This window comes from Myotis yumanensis, unplaced genomic scaffold (genome assembly GCF_028538775.1).
Source record: "Myotis yumanensis isolate MYYU_CA2020_CCGP unplaced genomic scaffold, mMyoYum1.0.hap1 SCAF_3, whole genome shotgun sequence".
Lineage (NCBI taxonomy): Eukaryota > Metazoa > Chordata > Mammalia > Chiroptera > Vespertilionidae > Myotis > Myotis yumanensis.
Window position 1 is genome coordinate 172,116,273 of NW_027223754.1, and position 19,038 is coordinate 172,135,310.

The 19,038-nt window shown below is 35.4% G+C and overlaps 1 protein-coding gene across 4 annotated transcripts in view; it reads right to left on the minus strand.

Annotated features, from left to right (window-relative positions):
• Positions 1-3,441: 3,441 nt before the first annotated feature.
• Positions 3,442-19,038, minus strand: part of CNTN1 (contactin 1) — a 287,008-nt gene continuing 271,411 nt past the window's right edge. For all 4 annotated transcript variants that reach the window (XM_070410419.1, XM_070410420.1, XM_070410422.1 and 1 more), the window contains one exon: positions 3,442-7,002. In XM_070410419.1, the coding sequence (XP_070266520.1) occupies positions 6,926-7,002 (77 nt within the window). In that variant the 3' untranslated portion in view covers positions 3,442-6,925. The remainder of the gene's footprint in view (positions 7,003-19,038) is intronic.

The following is a 19,038-nucleotide window of genomic DNA, read 5'->3' on the forward strand; positions in this document are numbered from 1 at the left end:
TTCATGGCCGGTGAGCCCCGTGGTGGTGGCGGGAGCCTCTCCCACCTCCGCGGCAGCGCTAAGGAGCAGCAAGCTGAGCAGTAAGGAGCAGCGAGCAGGCAGGTGGTAAGGAGTGAGGGGTCCCAGACTGCGAGAGGGATGTCCGACAAAGGGTCCCAGATTGCGAGAGAGTGCAGGCCGGGCTGAGGGGACCCTCCTACCCCTACTTCCCCCAGTGCACCGGGCCTCTAGTGGGTAAATAAAAAACACCAAACTCTGGGGATAATCTGAGTCCTTAGTGAGATTTGGTAAATATATACCAGGTCAGAAAGAGAATATCGACACTTCCCGGCTTCTAGAGAAATGGGTGGAGCCTCTCAGATTTGCCCTACTCCCCACCCCACCCCAACCACCCTAAAATGAAATCCTCAACTCCTCCCGTAATGGAGGGCAAAGCTTGGGGTAGGGGCCAGGTCATAGGACAAGAACTTGAGGCAAGGTGAGAAAAATACAGAGCATAATGATTTCCTGTCGTTCAGCTAGATTATCATAGTTTTCCAGTAAATAATTTTCTGGAAACCTGTTCTGAGGGATAAAAGTGCAGCCTTAACTAGATTTTGACTCCTCGTTCTTTCATCTCTCTCCAAATATTAGGGTATCCTTGTTAGAAAAATAACTCTAAAGGTCTAATTATTCTTACTACTCTCCATGTCACTTTACTTCCATTGGTTAGGGTGGGTATACTAATAAGTAAGGTTTTACTGAATATAATGTTTATAATCCTTGCTAAAGTGCAGGGGGTCAGTTTTATGCTTACAAAACTGAGATTCAAAAAACAAATGGCTTGTCAAGGCCATAGAGATAGGCACATGGAGGAGGCCAACTCACGTGGGTGTGGCTCCAAGACTAGGGCTCTTACCATGATTTGCCTGACTGTCTCGCCAGGTTTGACAACCAGGACATAAATGTACTGGGAGGCCTTGATAAATGTGGGTACAAATACAAGGTAAGGCTGAATATATTACCATCAAAACATGCCAGTTATTCATGTAACAGAGATTTGGTGAAGAGATCAAGGAGGATTGAGAAAGGATTCATGGTCGATAGAGAGTCAGGGAAGGAGACTGGTTTATTGAGTAGGGATCTTGAGTTCAGCATCCCCCTTGATTTGGCGAGAGTGATTGTCTCCTCTGCTTGGTGAAGTAGGAAAAAATGGACTTTCTCCTGCTAATTACAGGTGTGACCTGGGTGAGTTAGTTAATATCTGTGGGCATCCATTTCTTTACCATAAATGGATATAAAACCCAGCTTAGAGAATTGCTGCAAGAATCATTGGGGTTTTGTATGTCAGTAGTTTTCGATCGTGGAGACACAGTAGAATCACCCAATACACTTTATAAACTATCCCTGCTTCAGCTCCAGTCCAGACAGATCCAATCATTATCAGCTGATGTAAGTAAATCGCCTGGAATGGTATCTGACACATAGAGGCCCTCAGAAAATATTAGCTCCCCAACAAATAAAAAAAAAGAAAGAAAGGAAGAGAATATCTATTATTTCTTTTACCATTGACCAGCAGGATGTAGGCTTTGAACTGTCAGCACCCATAATTCCTGCCACAAGGACACAACCTGCTTGAGAATGAAACATGCACAGAGAGAAGCAGAATCAACAGATGGCAAGACAGTTTCTTGAGAACATTACTTAAATATTTATATCCAGTCTATCTTGTAGATCCCATTATTTGAGCCAATAAATTATTTTTTAAGCTTATTTGAGTTTTCTATCACTTGCCAAAGAAGTCTGAATGATTGAGGAATGCTATTCTCATTTTATGAAACAGAAAACTTAATCCTCCAAATCTCACATTATTTGTCCAACATCTCACAGGTAATAACAGAGTTAGAAGATGGTCATAGGCCTGTCCAATGCCCATGATCTTTGCATAACTGCATTTTTTAAAAGTTTAAGAATGTACACACAGCAAAACTCACCCTTTTGCTATATCATTTTTATGAGTTTTGACTAATGCATAGATTTGAGTCACTACTACCAGTTCCATCACTCCCAAGTGGGCACTCAGGCTGTTCCTTTGTAGTCAAACTCTGCCCCTATTCTTATTGCCTGGAAACCATTGACTTGTTCTCAGTCCCTAGAGTTTTGCCTTTTCTAGAATGTCATATAAATAGAATCCCACAGTCTGTTGATTCTGGCTTCTTTTCGCTTAGCAGAATGCATTCGAAATTCATCTGTATTGTTTCATGTTATCAACATAAATGTTTTCTGAAAGCATGCTTAGAGCAGCTTCTTAATCAGACCCTCATAAAAAGAGAAGTATACCAAGAAATAGAATTCTGCCGAGATTTATATTTACCTGGAATCTTTAAATATGACCTTATTTGGAAATAAGGGTCTTTGTAAATGTAACCAAGTTAAAATTCGGTCACAATGGATTAGGATGGGTCCTAATCCAATGACTGGTGTCCTCACAAAAAGATAAAAATTTGAACACAAAGACACACAGGGAGAATGCCAGGTGACAAAAAGAGCAGAGATTGGAGAGAGGCAGTTGCAAGCCAAGAACCACCAACGTTTGCCTGCAACCACAGAAGCCAGGAGAGAGGCATGGAACAGGTTCTCCCTCAGAGTCTCCACAAGGACCTTACCTTGCTGATACCTTGATTTCTGACTTCAGGCTTCCAGAACTGAGAGCTATATTCCTGTTGTTTGAAGACACTCAGTTTGTGGTCCTTGGTTGTGGCAGCCCTAGGAAACTCATACAAGGTCAGAAGATATTCAGTATTGTTTTCAAGCCAGCTTCCCCCAGAGCAAAGGAGCCTCGCTGAAGAGACAGGACAGATGAAGACCAAGTGCCTTCAGTTCCCGTTAGGATGAGCTTGACTGAATTCCAGAGTCAAATAGGAGTTGACAGATATTATCTTTCCCAAGTATCAAATTTATTACCAGTAACTAAAAAGTGAAACCTATTTTTAAAATATGATAAACAATGTAGAAACATAATCTCTGCTTCCCATCAACTAATTTAAAGTCAGCTCATTCAAAACTACGATGCTTTCATTCTGGAAAAAAAAGTTGACACTGGGAAGGGGGCACCTTTCATCTATATTTTAATTAGCAACCTCCAGGAGATTATAGACTCAGGAAATTAAGTATTAAAATTTAATTAACTTTTCAAGTCACATGAAGAAAAACGTTAAAAAAGTAAAGGAAATCCACATTCCTTTCGAGAAGAAATCTTCTGAAGTACATTTCAGTCTGCTGCTTAGATTTTTAGATATAAACAAATTAGGGGATATTTTGAATAGACACAAGAATATAGCATTTTGATACTTAAGATGTAGAACCAAAAAGCAAGAATTAATGAGCATATTAGTCATGAGAAAATTAACAGTTTAGGCAAGCCAAGAGAATGGATTTGCTTTTCTTAAAAGATATTTAAATTGTGTATATGATGTTGATAATGTTGATTCAGTTAAGTATATAAATTAACTTGTAGTAATCATGAAAACCTGTGATTCTCAAACCTGGCTCCCTGTCATAGGAATTGACAAATATTATCTATCCTAAGTATCAAATTTATTACCAGTAACTAAAAGGTGAAACCTGTTTTTAAAATATGATAAACAATGTAGAAACATAATCCTTGCTTCCCATCAACTAATTTAAAGTCAGCTCATTCAAAATCACTCCTAAACAACCTAAAAATATGCAGATTCCGACACCTCACTTCCCAGATTATGATTTAGTAAGTCTGGACTGGGGCCCATGGAATCTATTTTACTTTTCCAATTATCCAGGTTACTGTGATGGGCAACCATGTTGGAGAACTTTGGATAAAGTGGATAAAGCTCCCACAGAAAGAAAGCTTTGATCTCCCAAAGCCTGGAGAATTAGAGCTTGGGTCAATCCAAGGTCAAATACCAAAAGCAAAATATTAGAATAGAAGTAATCTAATACTTAGGTTCAAAAAATGGAGGCAGGGTCCAAAAGGGAAAACCAGAATCCAGGGTGGAGACAAGCTTCATAACCCAGGAAGTGGGTCAAAATGCCAATGTGGAATCACAATGAGAACACATGAGAAGATTGTAAGGCAAAACACAGGGAGCCCTGTGATTTAGAACTTGGGGTGCAGTCTGGTTCAGGACTAAAAGAAGGCTTTTCTTGTATCAGACTCCTGACTGTAGACCAGAGTCATGTTTTTATGCAAATCCCTCTATTAGAGTATCAGCTCATTCAGGGTTAAACTAGTCTTTTATTTTTCAGCATCTATTCTAGTGGCTTGTTTTAATGTCTAACATTAGACTGAGTGATAGTCACTGACAAATATAATAAATTGAAGTTATTATATTTCAATATAATAATGCTTGTGTATGAGTGCATTCAAGCTCACATGTGTGTCTTTGTGTCTGTGTGTATACTTTTTGTAGAACCCTTCAAACATTGAACTGTTGCTTAACAAGTAATATTTATTCCATGCTATTTGACTTATAAAGAAAACTTTCTAAAATGAATTTTCAACATTAGGTAAATTAAAAGGACAGTTATTTCTTGGATAACATTAAGACATTTATTTCTTTATAATTTTTTTCATTCATAAAAAGGACAAAGCACAGTCCTATACTACTCCATTGAAAAAAATGATAAAAAATAACTAAAAAAATCAATTCAATATTTATCAGTATCAAAGAAATCTACTATCACCTTTCCTGAAATACAAAGAAACAACAGATATGTCTCTATCTATATAAAGTTTAATTCAGAATCTTGCATCTTAAAGCAGGTGATATATTAGTTTGACAACAGTTTAAAACGGATGGTCCCAGTCAAATTCATACAACTGAATGAGGAAATGAAAAGCATGAGTATCGGTGTATGAGAGATATTAATCTGCCTAATCTCTGTCACAGATTTAAAATTAAACAAGTAACTTCCAAAGTCTGTTTTCTTCTTACCTTTCAGAACCATTTCATGCAAAATCTGATCAGTTTTGCTCTTTATTACCATACATTAGAAAATAAAAGGCAAGCATGCATTTGGCAAAAGAATTAGTTGTTGATTATATAAAAATGCCCAACATGGGTCATACTGCAAAAGGAAAACCCCAAAGTATAACAATGAAAGCACAAACATTTGTACAGAACGCTTACAGAGTCTTCATTTCCCTAAAGTATGAAGAGATTTTCTTTTTCAAATAATTAAATATTTTATGAAATCTGATGATGCTCTTAGGACTGTTGACATACTTCTGCTGGGAAATAACCTATTTCACTTATTTTTAAAAAGTTTCATTTTATAACAAAGAGTTAAATGTCAACTAATGAAATGATATTTTTATAACAAAAGCTCTAAACATTTACATGTAGATATAGTACAAAAATTATACAAATTAAAGAAAGGGGAATAAAATAGTAATAGATCTGTTTTGCTTCCTGTAAATACTTTTTATGAACCTATAAGGTATCCTTTCTAAAAAGATAAACTCTATCTCTAATTAGCTCGCAAGGTTGTGCTAATAAAATAGGATTATACCTCTCGAAGCATCTGTCATTGCACTAATTCAGGAGCCACCTAATCCTTATTACTTGATTTCTTTCACATCCACACTCAAACACATTTCCGGGCACACCATGAAGAATGAAGAAATGTGCGTCTTCCTTTTCACAACTTATAAAGACCTAAAGCACCAACACTTGGGAGTCGACATTGGAGGTACACATTATCTGTCTCCTCCTGGCCTTTCAGTTTTGCATACCCTTCAAAGTACCATTAGCAACATACGGATTTGGTATTTTTAGCCAGTTTTCAGTATTGCCTTGAAGCAGGAATGAGTTTAAAACTAAATTTAAAAAAAATAAGGAATACTGTAGTTTTTCCAACCTATAGGTGATTTCTTGATCCTACACTTTCAATAAAGATAGGTTTTTACTTAGAAATGCAGCACAAAAACCAAGGAACTAGAATATTAATATGTAATTCTGACACTTAACTGTCATTTATTCTTAGTGGTATAAAGACGATCACATCTTGATTAAAAAATGGAAGCCCTCTACTTTTCAACATTCATTATTCCACATGAATAAATAGAGCAATAGGATACTAAGCTAAATAAGAGCTGTGATTTTTGAGGTTTCAAATTGATGATAAGAAAAGCATAAAATAATTTCACAGTAGAATACAAAAGTAAAAAATAACCTTCATATGGCATGTTAACTTCACTATTAAAAACTAACTTAAAAGAATTACTGATTCTAAAAATTAAATGTTTAGAAAATTACTATCAAAATAAGAATATTGATAATAAGTTCTAGAATTTGGTTTTGAATATTCCAAATCTTTCAACTCATTCAGTAAGATGACTTGGTAATGGGATTTATGTCACAATGTTTCAGTTATACCCTATTTTTTTAAAGAAAACTGAAAATGTCATGAATGATAGGGGGCCATTCAAAAATATGCAGGACCCAAAACAGAGAGGATAGTACAAGAGACTGTATTACTCTTACATTTACCACATACAATCAACATTTCAACCTCTATTATATTTCACAACTTGTTATTGAATTTAAAGCACCTGTGTATGGTGATTTTACTTTCACTCTACAGCCTATGGAATTGAATTGAACACTGTAACTTGTCCCATTGGATTAAATCATGCAACTGTCACAGAATCAGGTTAAGTGGTTTATAAGGCATATTGGAACGAGTTAAAAATCACTTTATATCCATTTAAAAGTTTATTCTTTTGGATGAAGGGGTTCCTGAATGCCTCAGTCATAACATGTGTTGTAAATCAGTTGGATAGTTTGTTAAAGAATAATGTATTTGGCTTAGGATGGAGCCGCAGGAATTGGAAGGATCTGTAGTCATCGCAGGGATGAAGGGTGTCCTCTGAGTTGGGTCGGGAACAGCAGCTGTCACACCACATTCAGAATTCCAAGTGGACAAGGATGCCAAAGGCAGGCAGCAGTAAGCCGAGAAGACTTGGTAATAGGGTGGATGTACCTACAAAGTAAACCAAAAACATGTATGAAACTTCACTGATAAGTCACTATTGTTATTGATGCTTTGGGAAAAGCCAGAATACGTAGGCCTGAAAACCAAGTGGTTCCTTAACACACACACTCACACACACACACACACACACACACACACACACACCCCGCTTCTCTATTATTAGGTTATTTAAGAAAAACAGAAATATTTGATGAAGGATTTTATGTGAGAGCATGTGCTCTGTTTATACATGTCAATATAAATCATTTAAGATGATAAGACCACAAATGTTTGTTTTCTACATGATCTCACAGTCCCAAATTCCTACCAGAAGGTGACAGATCAAAAAACATATATAAATAAGTTAAAAAATCTATGTGTCATGTTAAAAAATAAGATAAAGAGGTGATAATAAAAATACTAATAAGGTTATCTGGGATAATGACATCATAGGTATAACTAAATAGATATTATATAACTTCACATCCCAATGGTTTTAAGACATTTAGATGCTTATACACAAGATTTCAAAAAATATTTTGAAAATTTTATATACTGATTGATTTTAGAGAGAGGAAGGGAGAGAGAGAGAGGAAGAGAGAGAGAGAGAGAGAGAGAGAGAGAGAGAGAGAGAGACATTTATTTATTTATGCATTCATTGGTTGATTCTTGTATATGCCCAGACCAGGGATCAAGCTCACAATCTTGAAGTATAGGGATGATGCCCTTAAAAACTGAGCTACCTGGCCAGGGCCAACAGAAAAATATTTGGATAATTGTAAATCATCTATTCAAATGTAAAGAATAATTGCCCTGAGATGTTATATTGTGAATTTAAAATAAAAATGATATGACATGCTATAAATTTATATTACATATTAGGCTAATAATTACATCCAGAGGGCTTTTCCTGTGGTCAAGCAAGTTTACAGGTGTAGGTCCTGCCCACACTGGAATTCTTGAGAAAGGGATGAAAAATGGGACCAAGAAGGCATAGTATTCCTTTCCACTCTCTACAGCCATGAGGCACCATCTTCAATAAACACACTGCTGGAATGAGTGACAGGCTAAAAAGTACAGTCAACAGCTTGTAAATATGACAAATTTGTGTCAAGTTTTGAAAGTTTACCTTAAAACTTAAATCATTATTATTTTACCATGTTAACAGTGGCCTAAAACACCCCATTTATTTGGAATATTCCTCTTATATTCAGGAAGATTTGGGGAATTTCTCTCGAATCTATGGTCAGTAAAAGCACATGCATTTTTCTCATATGGTAGAAGATTGTGTCGGTCTATCTGCATGCATGCATTCCACTATTACCCTGTTAGCAGCATTCATGCTACATGGAAAACGTCATCAAACACAGTTAAAATGGTTCTTAGAAATAAGCAAGACACTAAAGATCAAAAAGTGAGGGCAGAACTGGAAGGGCAATAGAAACAATCCTCAAATAACTACTTGTAGCCTCATCAATGCTGCAATAACGCCATCAATAACAGTGATTACACTAATCACTAATAGTGACCATGAGAGCTCCTATTTACTGTTCTACAGCCAAGAGACAGACACTATGCTGGCTCTTTATATTCATTTTGACATTAATACCACAGCCTAGAATAATAATGGTCTTATTATTCTGATTTTATAGATTATATAACATAGAATTTAGGTAAAATGACTTGTTCAAGGCCAAGGCCAGTAGAGAGGGCGGAGCCAAGATTAGATCTCAGATTGGCCTGGCTCCAAAGATCATACTCTGTATCTTTCTACCACTTTCTGTGGACTGCTGTAAAAAGGGACCGATTCTAGAAATGCATAAAGACACTACACCCGGAACTTAATGTGTCAAGGCAAAGGCACAGAGAGACAAGAAATGACAAGGGAAGGTACAGCACCTAAGCATTTCAAAGAATCTTATTTTGTTGTAGTATTTTGTCCTCCATATTTTTCTACATAGATATATTTAAAATATGCCACCACCCACACACTATTTTGTTCTGATAAGATGAAGAAGAATAAACCTCAATCACACTAAAATATAAAAAGTCCATAGTTTTCAATGTTTGACCTGATTTAAATGATCTGACCTGAAGACCTTTGTCTGGGAATGACTGCATGGTCTCGGCAATGCTCCCTCCTCGGGCCACAAATTACATCAGCAATGCGCACACGTTCTTGTACTTGCCTGACTCTGTGGGTTGGCTCAGTACAAACTGTGGCCGCGGAAAGAAGTTTAGTCAATTGTGGATGCCATTTTGAAGTTCTGGTGTTAGTATGAAAACCAAACACAATTTCATAATTTGTGGCTTCAACATCAGGATATTTGACTTATTCTAAATAAACTCTTCATGTTTATGTGTGTTATATTTAATTTCTCTAATGGCTCAAGCTTATGTAATTGTGGTCTTCATCTCCAATTCTCTTCCACATTCCAAATACAAATTAGAGACCTGACTGATTCGCTATTTAAAGTCATTTCACATGTGGGATCCCTATATTCTTGAGGGATTTTCAATATATATTGGTTTTGTATCTAACAAAATGTATATCACCACACTGCTATCAAACATAATTTCAGCATTTACTTGGTAGGTAGAAAATAGGTATTTTCCTTTTCACATATCTACTGAATGTCAAACATGTGAAAATATCATCAATCTGGTGAATCGTTTTTCCCCGTTAGAACTACTGTAAAGCCATTTTAGACTATCATAGCTCTTCCACTGGATTTTCTTGATTTTTTTAAAAACTGAACTGCCCAGACTTATTTTCTTCAGGAAGGGTTCCTGATACAGGGAGGTACATATTCAGAAGAAAAATTCCAAGTAAAAGTTAGCAATGTTTAACAATCTCTTCATGTTTTATGATAAGTAAAGAACTGCTCTAGTTAGTTTTTAATACAAATCTCTTTTCTGATGCTTAAATTTGTACACCATGGTCCAATCCCAACTCCTTCTTCTTTGCTATTGCTGATGATGCCGTAATACTTGAAATTTTATCCTTGTCATGTCACTTTGTATGTTTACAACGGTTAAAATCTCTAGATCATGAACCACTTCAGGACAGAGAATATATTATATCCAAATCATATTTTTAGCTGTGTGGACTAAGTTCAGTAATGAAGTGAGTACTTTGCTTTTAGTAACGGGAGCACAACTGAAGAAAGAGCTGATGATGTACCACTTTGGGGCAACTAGAGAAAGTCACCTGAACACCTGGGTCTTCCATGCTTTGTACTTTCATCTCTTCTTCCTTTGCAAATTGCTTCATACTCTTAGACTAATCTTTCAAGATACACAAGAGCACCAAGCTCACAATAATATATTCTCAAGATAAACGAGATGATATATTTTAACCCCAACTCCAGTAAGAAAACTTTCAAAGAAAGATTCTGATTTGCAAAGTCTGGGTCACAACACAACCCCAGACCCATTACTGTGGCTGAATTAATGAATTTCTATGATTAAACTGGCTTGGAACAATCTCCCATCCCTCAACCAATTCCTGTGGCTAAGGAGGCATGGTCACAAGAAGATGTCAATTTTTATTCTGATCGCAGGTACTTCCTATAACACTTTCCACAGTGAAAGGGCTGTGTGGTTCCAGGAGAAAAATAGGGATTCTGGGAAAAGAGAGAATACATTTCAACAAGAAAGTGCAAATGCACACAGAGAGTCACCAAAAGCAACAGAACAATTCTTATCTCCCAAGTTGTTGACCATGTAAGATTTTTGTCAAGTAGCATGTCACAAGAATACCGTTCTGTCCGCATCTTTGGAAAATGTGCTTTGTGGTAATTAAGAAAAGTGTTTCATGCCATTGTTCACTTGCGTTATTCATAACCTCTCTAACTGGCTTTCCCCAATTGCTTAAAGTTAATCAAGATAAGAAAAGCAATTGATCTATTTAGCTACTGAAAACTTAAAGAATATTTATATAAATTACTCAGAGTACAGGAGCCATTTTTATGAGTAATCCTTGAGAGCTATACATGATAGGTGCAGCATTAGAATGTGTAAGACTAGAAACTAACTTTTTTTTTTTGGCTGAGTACATAAATCTGTATAGTTATATTTACTCTGAGATTTGGAATTTAAACAGTGATAATTGCTACATAAAGGCAAACACGCTAAGAAATTTAATAAACTATGGTGCCTGAGACTATGTAAGGTCTGTATTTCTGAACTTACTTATTTGTAGAGGAAGGCCTATTGGGAGACTGTCATTTTACACATTTATTCAATCATAAAAATTTAGTCTGAAAAAATGGTAGCTCTTAAGAGCTTTGTTTTTGGATTTAGCCCAACCTGTTGGAAATGCTGAGTCACTATTTTACCCTTGTACACTCAGCAAATTATTTATGTCTGTTTTTTCATTTGATTGTTGAAGTTTAGGTGAGAAATAGTACTTATTTTCTTAAATTTATGGCAGAAATGCATGAAAGGAGGAAGTGCTGTTTCTTCCTTTGAGATACTGACACATAATGAATGAATGAATTTTCAAAGATAATTTAAAAAATTCATGCACTCCAATTTTTGTGCAGAATTTACACTTGAGGCAAAAACAAATATGTTAAATTTTGTCTTGGCTACTGGAAATTTACAAAATGTCTGAGACAAAACAATCTTAGAATTTTTATTGGTTAATTCATTTCTGGAATTTTCATCTTGTAGTGTCTTTTCTTACTTGCATATTTTCTCTTGCATGATTTCCCCCCCCATAGATTCTCACCCAATTTTTTTATCCTGTCTACATGTTATCCACAGAAATCATAGAATAGAGCCAAGGTGCAAAATGTACAAACTTATAAAATAGTAGAGTTTTGCTTTCTTGGAAACTGGCATAGAATTTCTAATAAAACTCATGTAATTTAGTAAGATTAATGTTAACATTTCCTTTAGGTTATATACCAAAATTATTTTAATTAGTTGTCTAATGCATATTAAAAATTAAAAGAGGTGTCTGTTTATAAAATTAGTTGGTTTCTATTCAGATAGGTTTCTTGGGAAAAATTCTGAGACAGTTTTCAACTTTATATCAATTATTATAAGCATTAACTACCTGCCTTTGACAAAATGAAGTAATGGATATTTACCCCAATTGGTTTTAAGACTTTCTGGAAAAGAAAACAAAAGAGAAATGGATTTGAGCTTCGAAATATAGTAGCTTTTTTAAACATCTAATGTGTTTGCCTTTGGATAACTATGTTATCATACTGCCTGTATGTACCAACTTGTTTATTTTGCTTTTAATAATTTTATCTCCTTGTGTCTCCTTGAGATAGCAAATTCTAAGTTATATGGAGGAAAAAAAAAACAGCTTAAGACCTACTTCCAGTTCTGCCAATAATGAGTTGTATAACTTTGGGCAAAAAAAGAATATTTTTGACTCAAGATATGGCTCTGAAGCTGGTGTGATCTTTGGCTATTTTACTTGTCACGGATGTGGATTTTCCTTCTGTTAAATGATAGGGTTCAATGTTCTAAGTCCTTATATAAGCTCCTACTATGGCCATGAGTCTATGATTCTAAGGAAACCATATATATTTAAGAATATCAAGCATTGAGCCATAAAATTTGCAAACACATTTGTTATATTTCCCCTTATTTATGATAATCAAAGTTGATATTGCTTTATAAATATATATATTAAAAGCTTGATCATATAAGTGATAGTGGCTTTGATGGGTTTGTCAATCTGGTAAAACCCACTAATCTTGCTGCTCCTACTTGTTTGGCAATTATAAACCCATGTGCCAAGCAAAATAGATTTTTTTTTTGGCGGGGGTACATGTCTTGCTGGCAGCTTATCCCAGCAGTTGTATTAGTTCCTTACTGTTGACTCTGGCCCTTTCCCTCCCAGAAAATGCTAGATTGCCAGGATGCATTCTTCTTTGAGAAAGGAGCAAGCATTTCCAATACAGTAAAGACTGATTCTTTGCTGGGAAATGTAGAAGTAAATTCTAACTGCCTATTGGCCAACAAGCCCATGCTCACACATACTCAAATAACCTAATTTTGACATCATTTGGGGGTAAGATGAGACTATAATTCTGAGGACTTTTAAAACTGGCTTGCCTACTTCTTTAGAAATGCAAAGCAATGCTTCACAAGAACATGAGATTTGAGGTTAGAAAGCATTCTATTTGAATACTAGTGCCCTCACTTGAGTGTGTGGCCTCTCACAAGGTACTTAACCTCTTGGAGCCTTTATTTCCTAATCTGTAGAATGAAGAGCATACTATTAACAGCAGGATATTTGTGAGGGTGAAATTAAAATAGTTTAAAATGCATAGTAAAAGTCACCTAATAATTGTGAATTTTAAATGCGAAATTTACTTTCTTCATTTAAAATGTGACTTTATTTAGCAAATATTTAGTGAGAATATCCTGGGTCATGAAGACAAATAGAAGAAAGCCAGACCTCAGTATTTGGATGCTTTTCTATAAAATGTGCAACATACATGTAATGGTTATCATGGATTTATTTATTGTTTCTCATCTTATACAAAATCTTTAAGAAATAACATTCCAGTTCCTTACTTGTGATTAATTCACAGACAACCAGAGCTGGTTGATTCGATCAGTTCATCTTTGCATTTGGCTTTGGAAATAGCTGTTTGACATAGCACTCTTACATGGACAGCCCCAGCTTTGTGGAATACATCACACTACCTCCAGGATCCATTTCTCTCAACCTTGATTAATGTTCCAGGGACCAGGGACTTCAGATGCCCCATTCTATGTTGCCATACTCACAACAACACATGTTGAATTATTCCTTCCACTGCCCCGACTGACTTTGCCTCCCCCCAGTCAGTTTTTGAGGCAAAAGGACAGCAAGTGAAGCCAGAGTAAAAGTTTAATAATTTGTGTGTGTCTCATGCCAAAGTGGAAGAATCCTGTTTAGTGCTGGGCTTGAGGGACCAGTTGAGCACATCTGTGACTAAGACTTCCTGGAAATTTGGGGGGCTGCAGATGTATAGCCCATTGGGTTCATTTAGGGATGAAAAAGGACTATTCCCTGCACCTTCCCCACCTCTCACATGGACACAATGGCTCATTTGATAGCCTTGCCTCGGCTGGTATTTTAGATTACTGACAATAAAGAGTAAGAGTAAAACTAATTGGTCATGACAGTCAATTTTCCTAAATTTATTATATCTAATCAGAAGAAACTCAAACGAAGAGAAGCAGGCTGATATGTCTCCCCACAAAGCCCAATGAGTCCATCTCAGTTGTTTTACATACGCTTGAGTAAATAACCTTTTTTTGATTTTAATACCCAGGTTCAAGGTCATGGTGGGGCACAATGTTTATTTCTAGGTTTATTTCAATGGAACCAGAAAGGCCTACCTATCATGCAGCTGAACGACATAACTATTTATGAGGATCTTTTTTGTATAGGCATCCCTAAAATCATAGGAAAGTTGACATATTTTTGGTAGACATACATTTGCATGCCTATTTCTAGTACCAATCTTTATGAGAGAAATCATTCCTTAGTTCTAGAAAAAAAATAGGTATATTGCCCTTTAAATTTCCTTAGAACATTCAAGAAGATGAGAACTATGAGGATGCCTCTGTCAATCGGTGCTATGCTCCCTGAAGGGAAACTTGCATCCAGTTCATGTGGATCCTTGAGGGGCTCTAGTTAGCAGTAGCCGTTCAAGTGGCTGGCCTACTTGGGGGTAATTTCCATTTTGGATTCGGGTTTTATCAAAATGTAGGTGCAGATTAACTTCAACTTAAATTTTATCTCTGCTTCCTTTTTAAATAAAATCTTCAACTAATGGTGAGGAAAATTCTAAAATTTAAATATGCAGATATATTCATATGAGAATAATAAAAAGGAGATTTTTTTTTCCTCACCCGAGGAGTGAAGATATTTTTTCCCCATTTATTTTTAGAGAGAGTGGAAAGTAAGTGGAAGGGGGAGAAAGAGAGAGAGAGAGAGAGAGAGAGAGAGAGAGAGAGAGATATCAATGTAAGAGAAACACATAGATTGGTTGCCTCCAGATTGTGCACGACAGGGGCTTGGATTGAACCTGCAAATGAGGTACACGCCCTTGGCCAGGAATCAAAACCTTAACCCTTAGGTCCACAGGCTGATTCTGTAACCAATGAGCAAACCAGCCAGGGCAAAAGAGATTTTTTTTTTAAGTACTTAATTTACTCATAAGTTTTCTAGACAGTCTGGCCCATACCATGTCATCAACGAATATCGGTTTAACGAATTATTTTTATTTTTATCATTTATTAGTTGCCTACTCTGTTCAGGGAAGTGTATAACATATTATTTTGTTTCATTCTTATACAGTTGAAGCATGTATTGTTATCCTCATTTGCAGATGAGGGTGCTATGGCTCAAATTTCCCCACCTAGAACAACGCAAAAGTGGGTATTGAATTCAAACATGATTCTAAGCCCAGTGCTATTTTTTTCTACTCCACAGATGCTCCATAAATATCTCTTACTATAAATATGGTTACAGAATGCAATAACCCAATCTTCCTTAACACAATGAGTTGAGAGTTGGAAATTACTGCTGGTATCTAAATACTTCCTTAACTACAAGAGCTAAGGATCCTGGCCCCTGACTGGTTTCACATGGTGATTCAGAGGCACAAGCTACCTTAGAAGCTTTTCTGGGGTAAAACTGGCGTGGGGGTGGGGGGGAGTCCTATTTGATCTTTCTTGATTAATCTTTGCTTTGGGGCTATAACAAATGAGTGACTCACCTGTCTGAGGCAGTATTTTGGTATTTAAGATTTTTCTTCCGACTGTGTCCCTGAACTCATTTGTTTGTCAGACCCTGGGGCCTTACTGCAGGACCCAGTGTCATCTATCTGTCAACAAGGATTAGTTGGTGCCTCAGTGTGTCTCCACAGGCATATGAATTTCTTATAAGAAACTGTCTGAATTCATGGAATCTCTACAGCGATTAAGCAGATCATAACCAGATGAATTCCTTCTTTTTTACTTGTGCGTGAGAAACGATTTCTCAGCTGTTTTAACAATGGTCTGAAGTGTGTAAGGAGTTACTGACTGGAACACAATTCTGATTTTTCTAAAGAATTTCTGAGTTTGTGCTTGTTTCGCTTCTCATTCAGGAAGATATACTAGTAAAATAAGTCCAATCACTTTGAATGGTATTTGCATGGAGTGTCCTTGGTTCTGTTGATATATTTTTCAGGATTTCTTTTCTAATAAGAGGGCTCATTCTTAGTCTAATTTTCATGGTGGTAAACCCTGACATTTTAAGTTATTTGCAAATTCTTCGTGGGTTCGAATAAATGGAATAAGATTGGCTTTCATCATTTCTGCAAGAAGTTTATTTAAAAAAAAAATCAAGAAAGTAGTTACTCCTTGCTAACTACCAGGAATTCTGAGAAATTCTTTAAGAAACCATTTTGTTTATATTGAGCAAGTCAGATTTCCAAACAGTGAATGGAAACTAAAATTCTTCTTTCAACATCTCTATTTCTACCAATAGTACAGTCTTCTAGTCATTCCATTATAAAATTTTGGAAGTCATTCACTTTTCTCTCCTCAAAACTTGTGTCTCATGCTTTTGTGTCTCTTGACAGTGTATTCTGTACAGAGAGACTCTTAGATGTTAATTGATGATGATATGCTAAAATGTTTGAAATAACATAGGCATTGGGAGAAATATTATAGCATTTAGAAAGAGTACAAGACCACTTCTCTCTTTGTCTGCACTCCTGGTTTTTATCATATTTTTATAAAATTTTCCCAAGCTTCTGCATTACTTAGCTCAGTTAATGATGTTGCATTTCACCTGGTCATTTACAACAGAAAATGCAGAGTCATTTTCAAAAATGCCTTTTCTCCCTCACTTGCAGTATACCAACTTGGTCACCACGTACAATTGATTTGATCTCCAATATGAATCTAGAATCGCTCTATTCCACTCCCTCTACTGCTTCTGCTTCAGTACTTCATCACCTCCTACTCAAACACAAGAAATAATATAATATGAAAAAAAAAGAAAACCACAAATTCAATTTTCCCCCTTCTCACAGATTGACTATAACCTATACTCCAACTATATCTTCCTTATGTTCTTTGTTGGATCCTACATTCCAGATTCACTGAATGAGATGCCAGATGTATGTATTCTCAGAGTTCACACTTATTTCCTGAGACTGGAATGCCCTTCCACTCCCTTTTATGCCTGGAAAATTACTGCTGATCTCACAAAATTCTTCAAAACTATCATCCTTTGAAATAATTACTTCCATCTCAATGCTTGCTTCCACAACACTTAACATAAGTGCTGCGAATATTTTTTCTCCTGTCTTAATCCCCAGTGAGGTTAGGGCTTCTTGACAAGAGACGATGTTTTTATTCATCTTTAAACTCCCAAGGACCAAGACTTACTTGGCACATGTTTGGCACACAGTATATTTTTGTGGAATGAGTTGAATAATGGTAAAAATCTCTTTTCATTTTATTCACTCATTTGGATGTTTCCCTTCTGCCATAGATCTACCCATGATCCCCCTTTCTCTATGCATGTCCCAGAAATACCATTCCTGAGAGAAAATAATATAAGAAATTAGTTTCCCTCTAAAATCCCCCATGTGTTGTAGGCTCAAAATGAAATAATCATCCCATCTAACCAACATTTCCTAAAGCTTTCAATTCATAAATGTGAACAAACATGGTCTTTAATTGATATTTTATATTCTGAGAAAGACTTTGCTAGCCATAGATGGATTTTATAATACAGATAAAAAAGAACATAGAATTCACCCAAGAGAAATTAGCAGCACACTAAACCTTTACTATTGTTTTGTTCTCTTGTGAAATTTCTGCTAATGAAGGTGTAAGATTTACCACCTTTCTTGTTTTCTGTAGTGATTGTGGCCTATTTTAAGTTGAGAATATGTTTAGAATAGAATCCTGGACCAGAAAAATGAGGCTATTCCTTTAAAGGAACATACTGAGATAATAGTTTATTTTGACTATAAATTGGTGCTTTAAATATTTTTAATCTTTGAATCAGATGAATTTTCCTCTTGTAAACTGTCTCTAAATATATTCTCACTGTGATTTTCCATCTTTTGTCTAGCTAACTTTGCCTTATACATCTCATGTTACAGGAAAAATACATATTCTAGAATAATAGTCAATGCCAAAAATTCTTGGTTTATAGGGAAATAAATATGCTTACAATCAAATATGCCCTATGAAATATTTATAATACTGAATTTACTATTATCATGCCCTATGCATTATTCTCCTCCCAAAATTATTGCTGCAGTTCCTAGCATAATTTGTTACTAATTTATTCATCTCAAATTTTGATAAAATGAATCTTCTTCCAGAAAAAATAGTGGATATTAAAAGTATGATATAATTTCAAATAATCGCATATTAATAAAGAGCGTGCAATATTTTCTACTTTCAATCTTTCTCTTAAGTTAATTTGCTTTATGTTTTAGATTTCTCCTTGGATTAAAATCTCTTTGCAATCTTAGAATCACATATGTCAGCTCTCCATTTGCCACGAAAATTATCATACTAAATATATTATCACTTTTTAATTTTTATTCATTTTTAACATTTAGATTTTACTGGCTCTCACATTTTTAAATACATTCTTTATAACTTTATATATTTAAAGGAGTATTTTTAGCTTATATTTTAATCATAAAGCATATATTAGAAATTTGATATATGTGTCTTATACTTCTTGTTAAAATATTTATGGATCTAAGTCTTTGAGACATTTTAACACACCAGTATTATTTTTAGATAATGTTTTTTTCTTTGCTAGTTTAATTAAAAAAATAAATATTGAGTCAAAATGCTTTGCCAGATTCTTTGGATAAAATACATTTACATAGTTTTACTAGTATAGGTAAAGAGTTATATTCTCATTCCAAAAAGGCTTTGAGATAGTTTACAAAGATAAATTATGAGAAAGGAAAAAAGAAGAAAATTGAGAAAAAAGAGAAGTTTAGGAAAATCGAGCCCTAACTGGTTTGGCTCAGTGGATAGAGCACTGGCCTG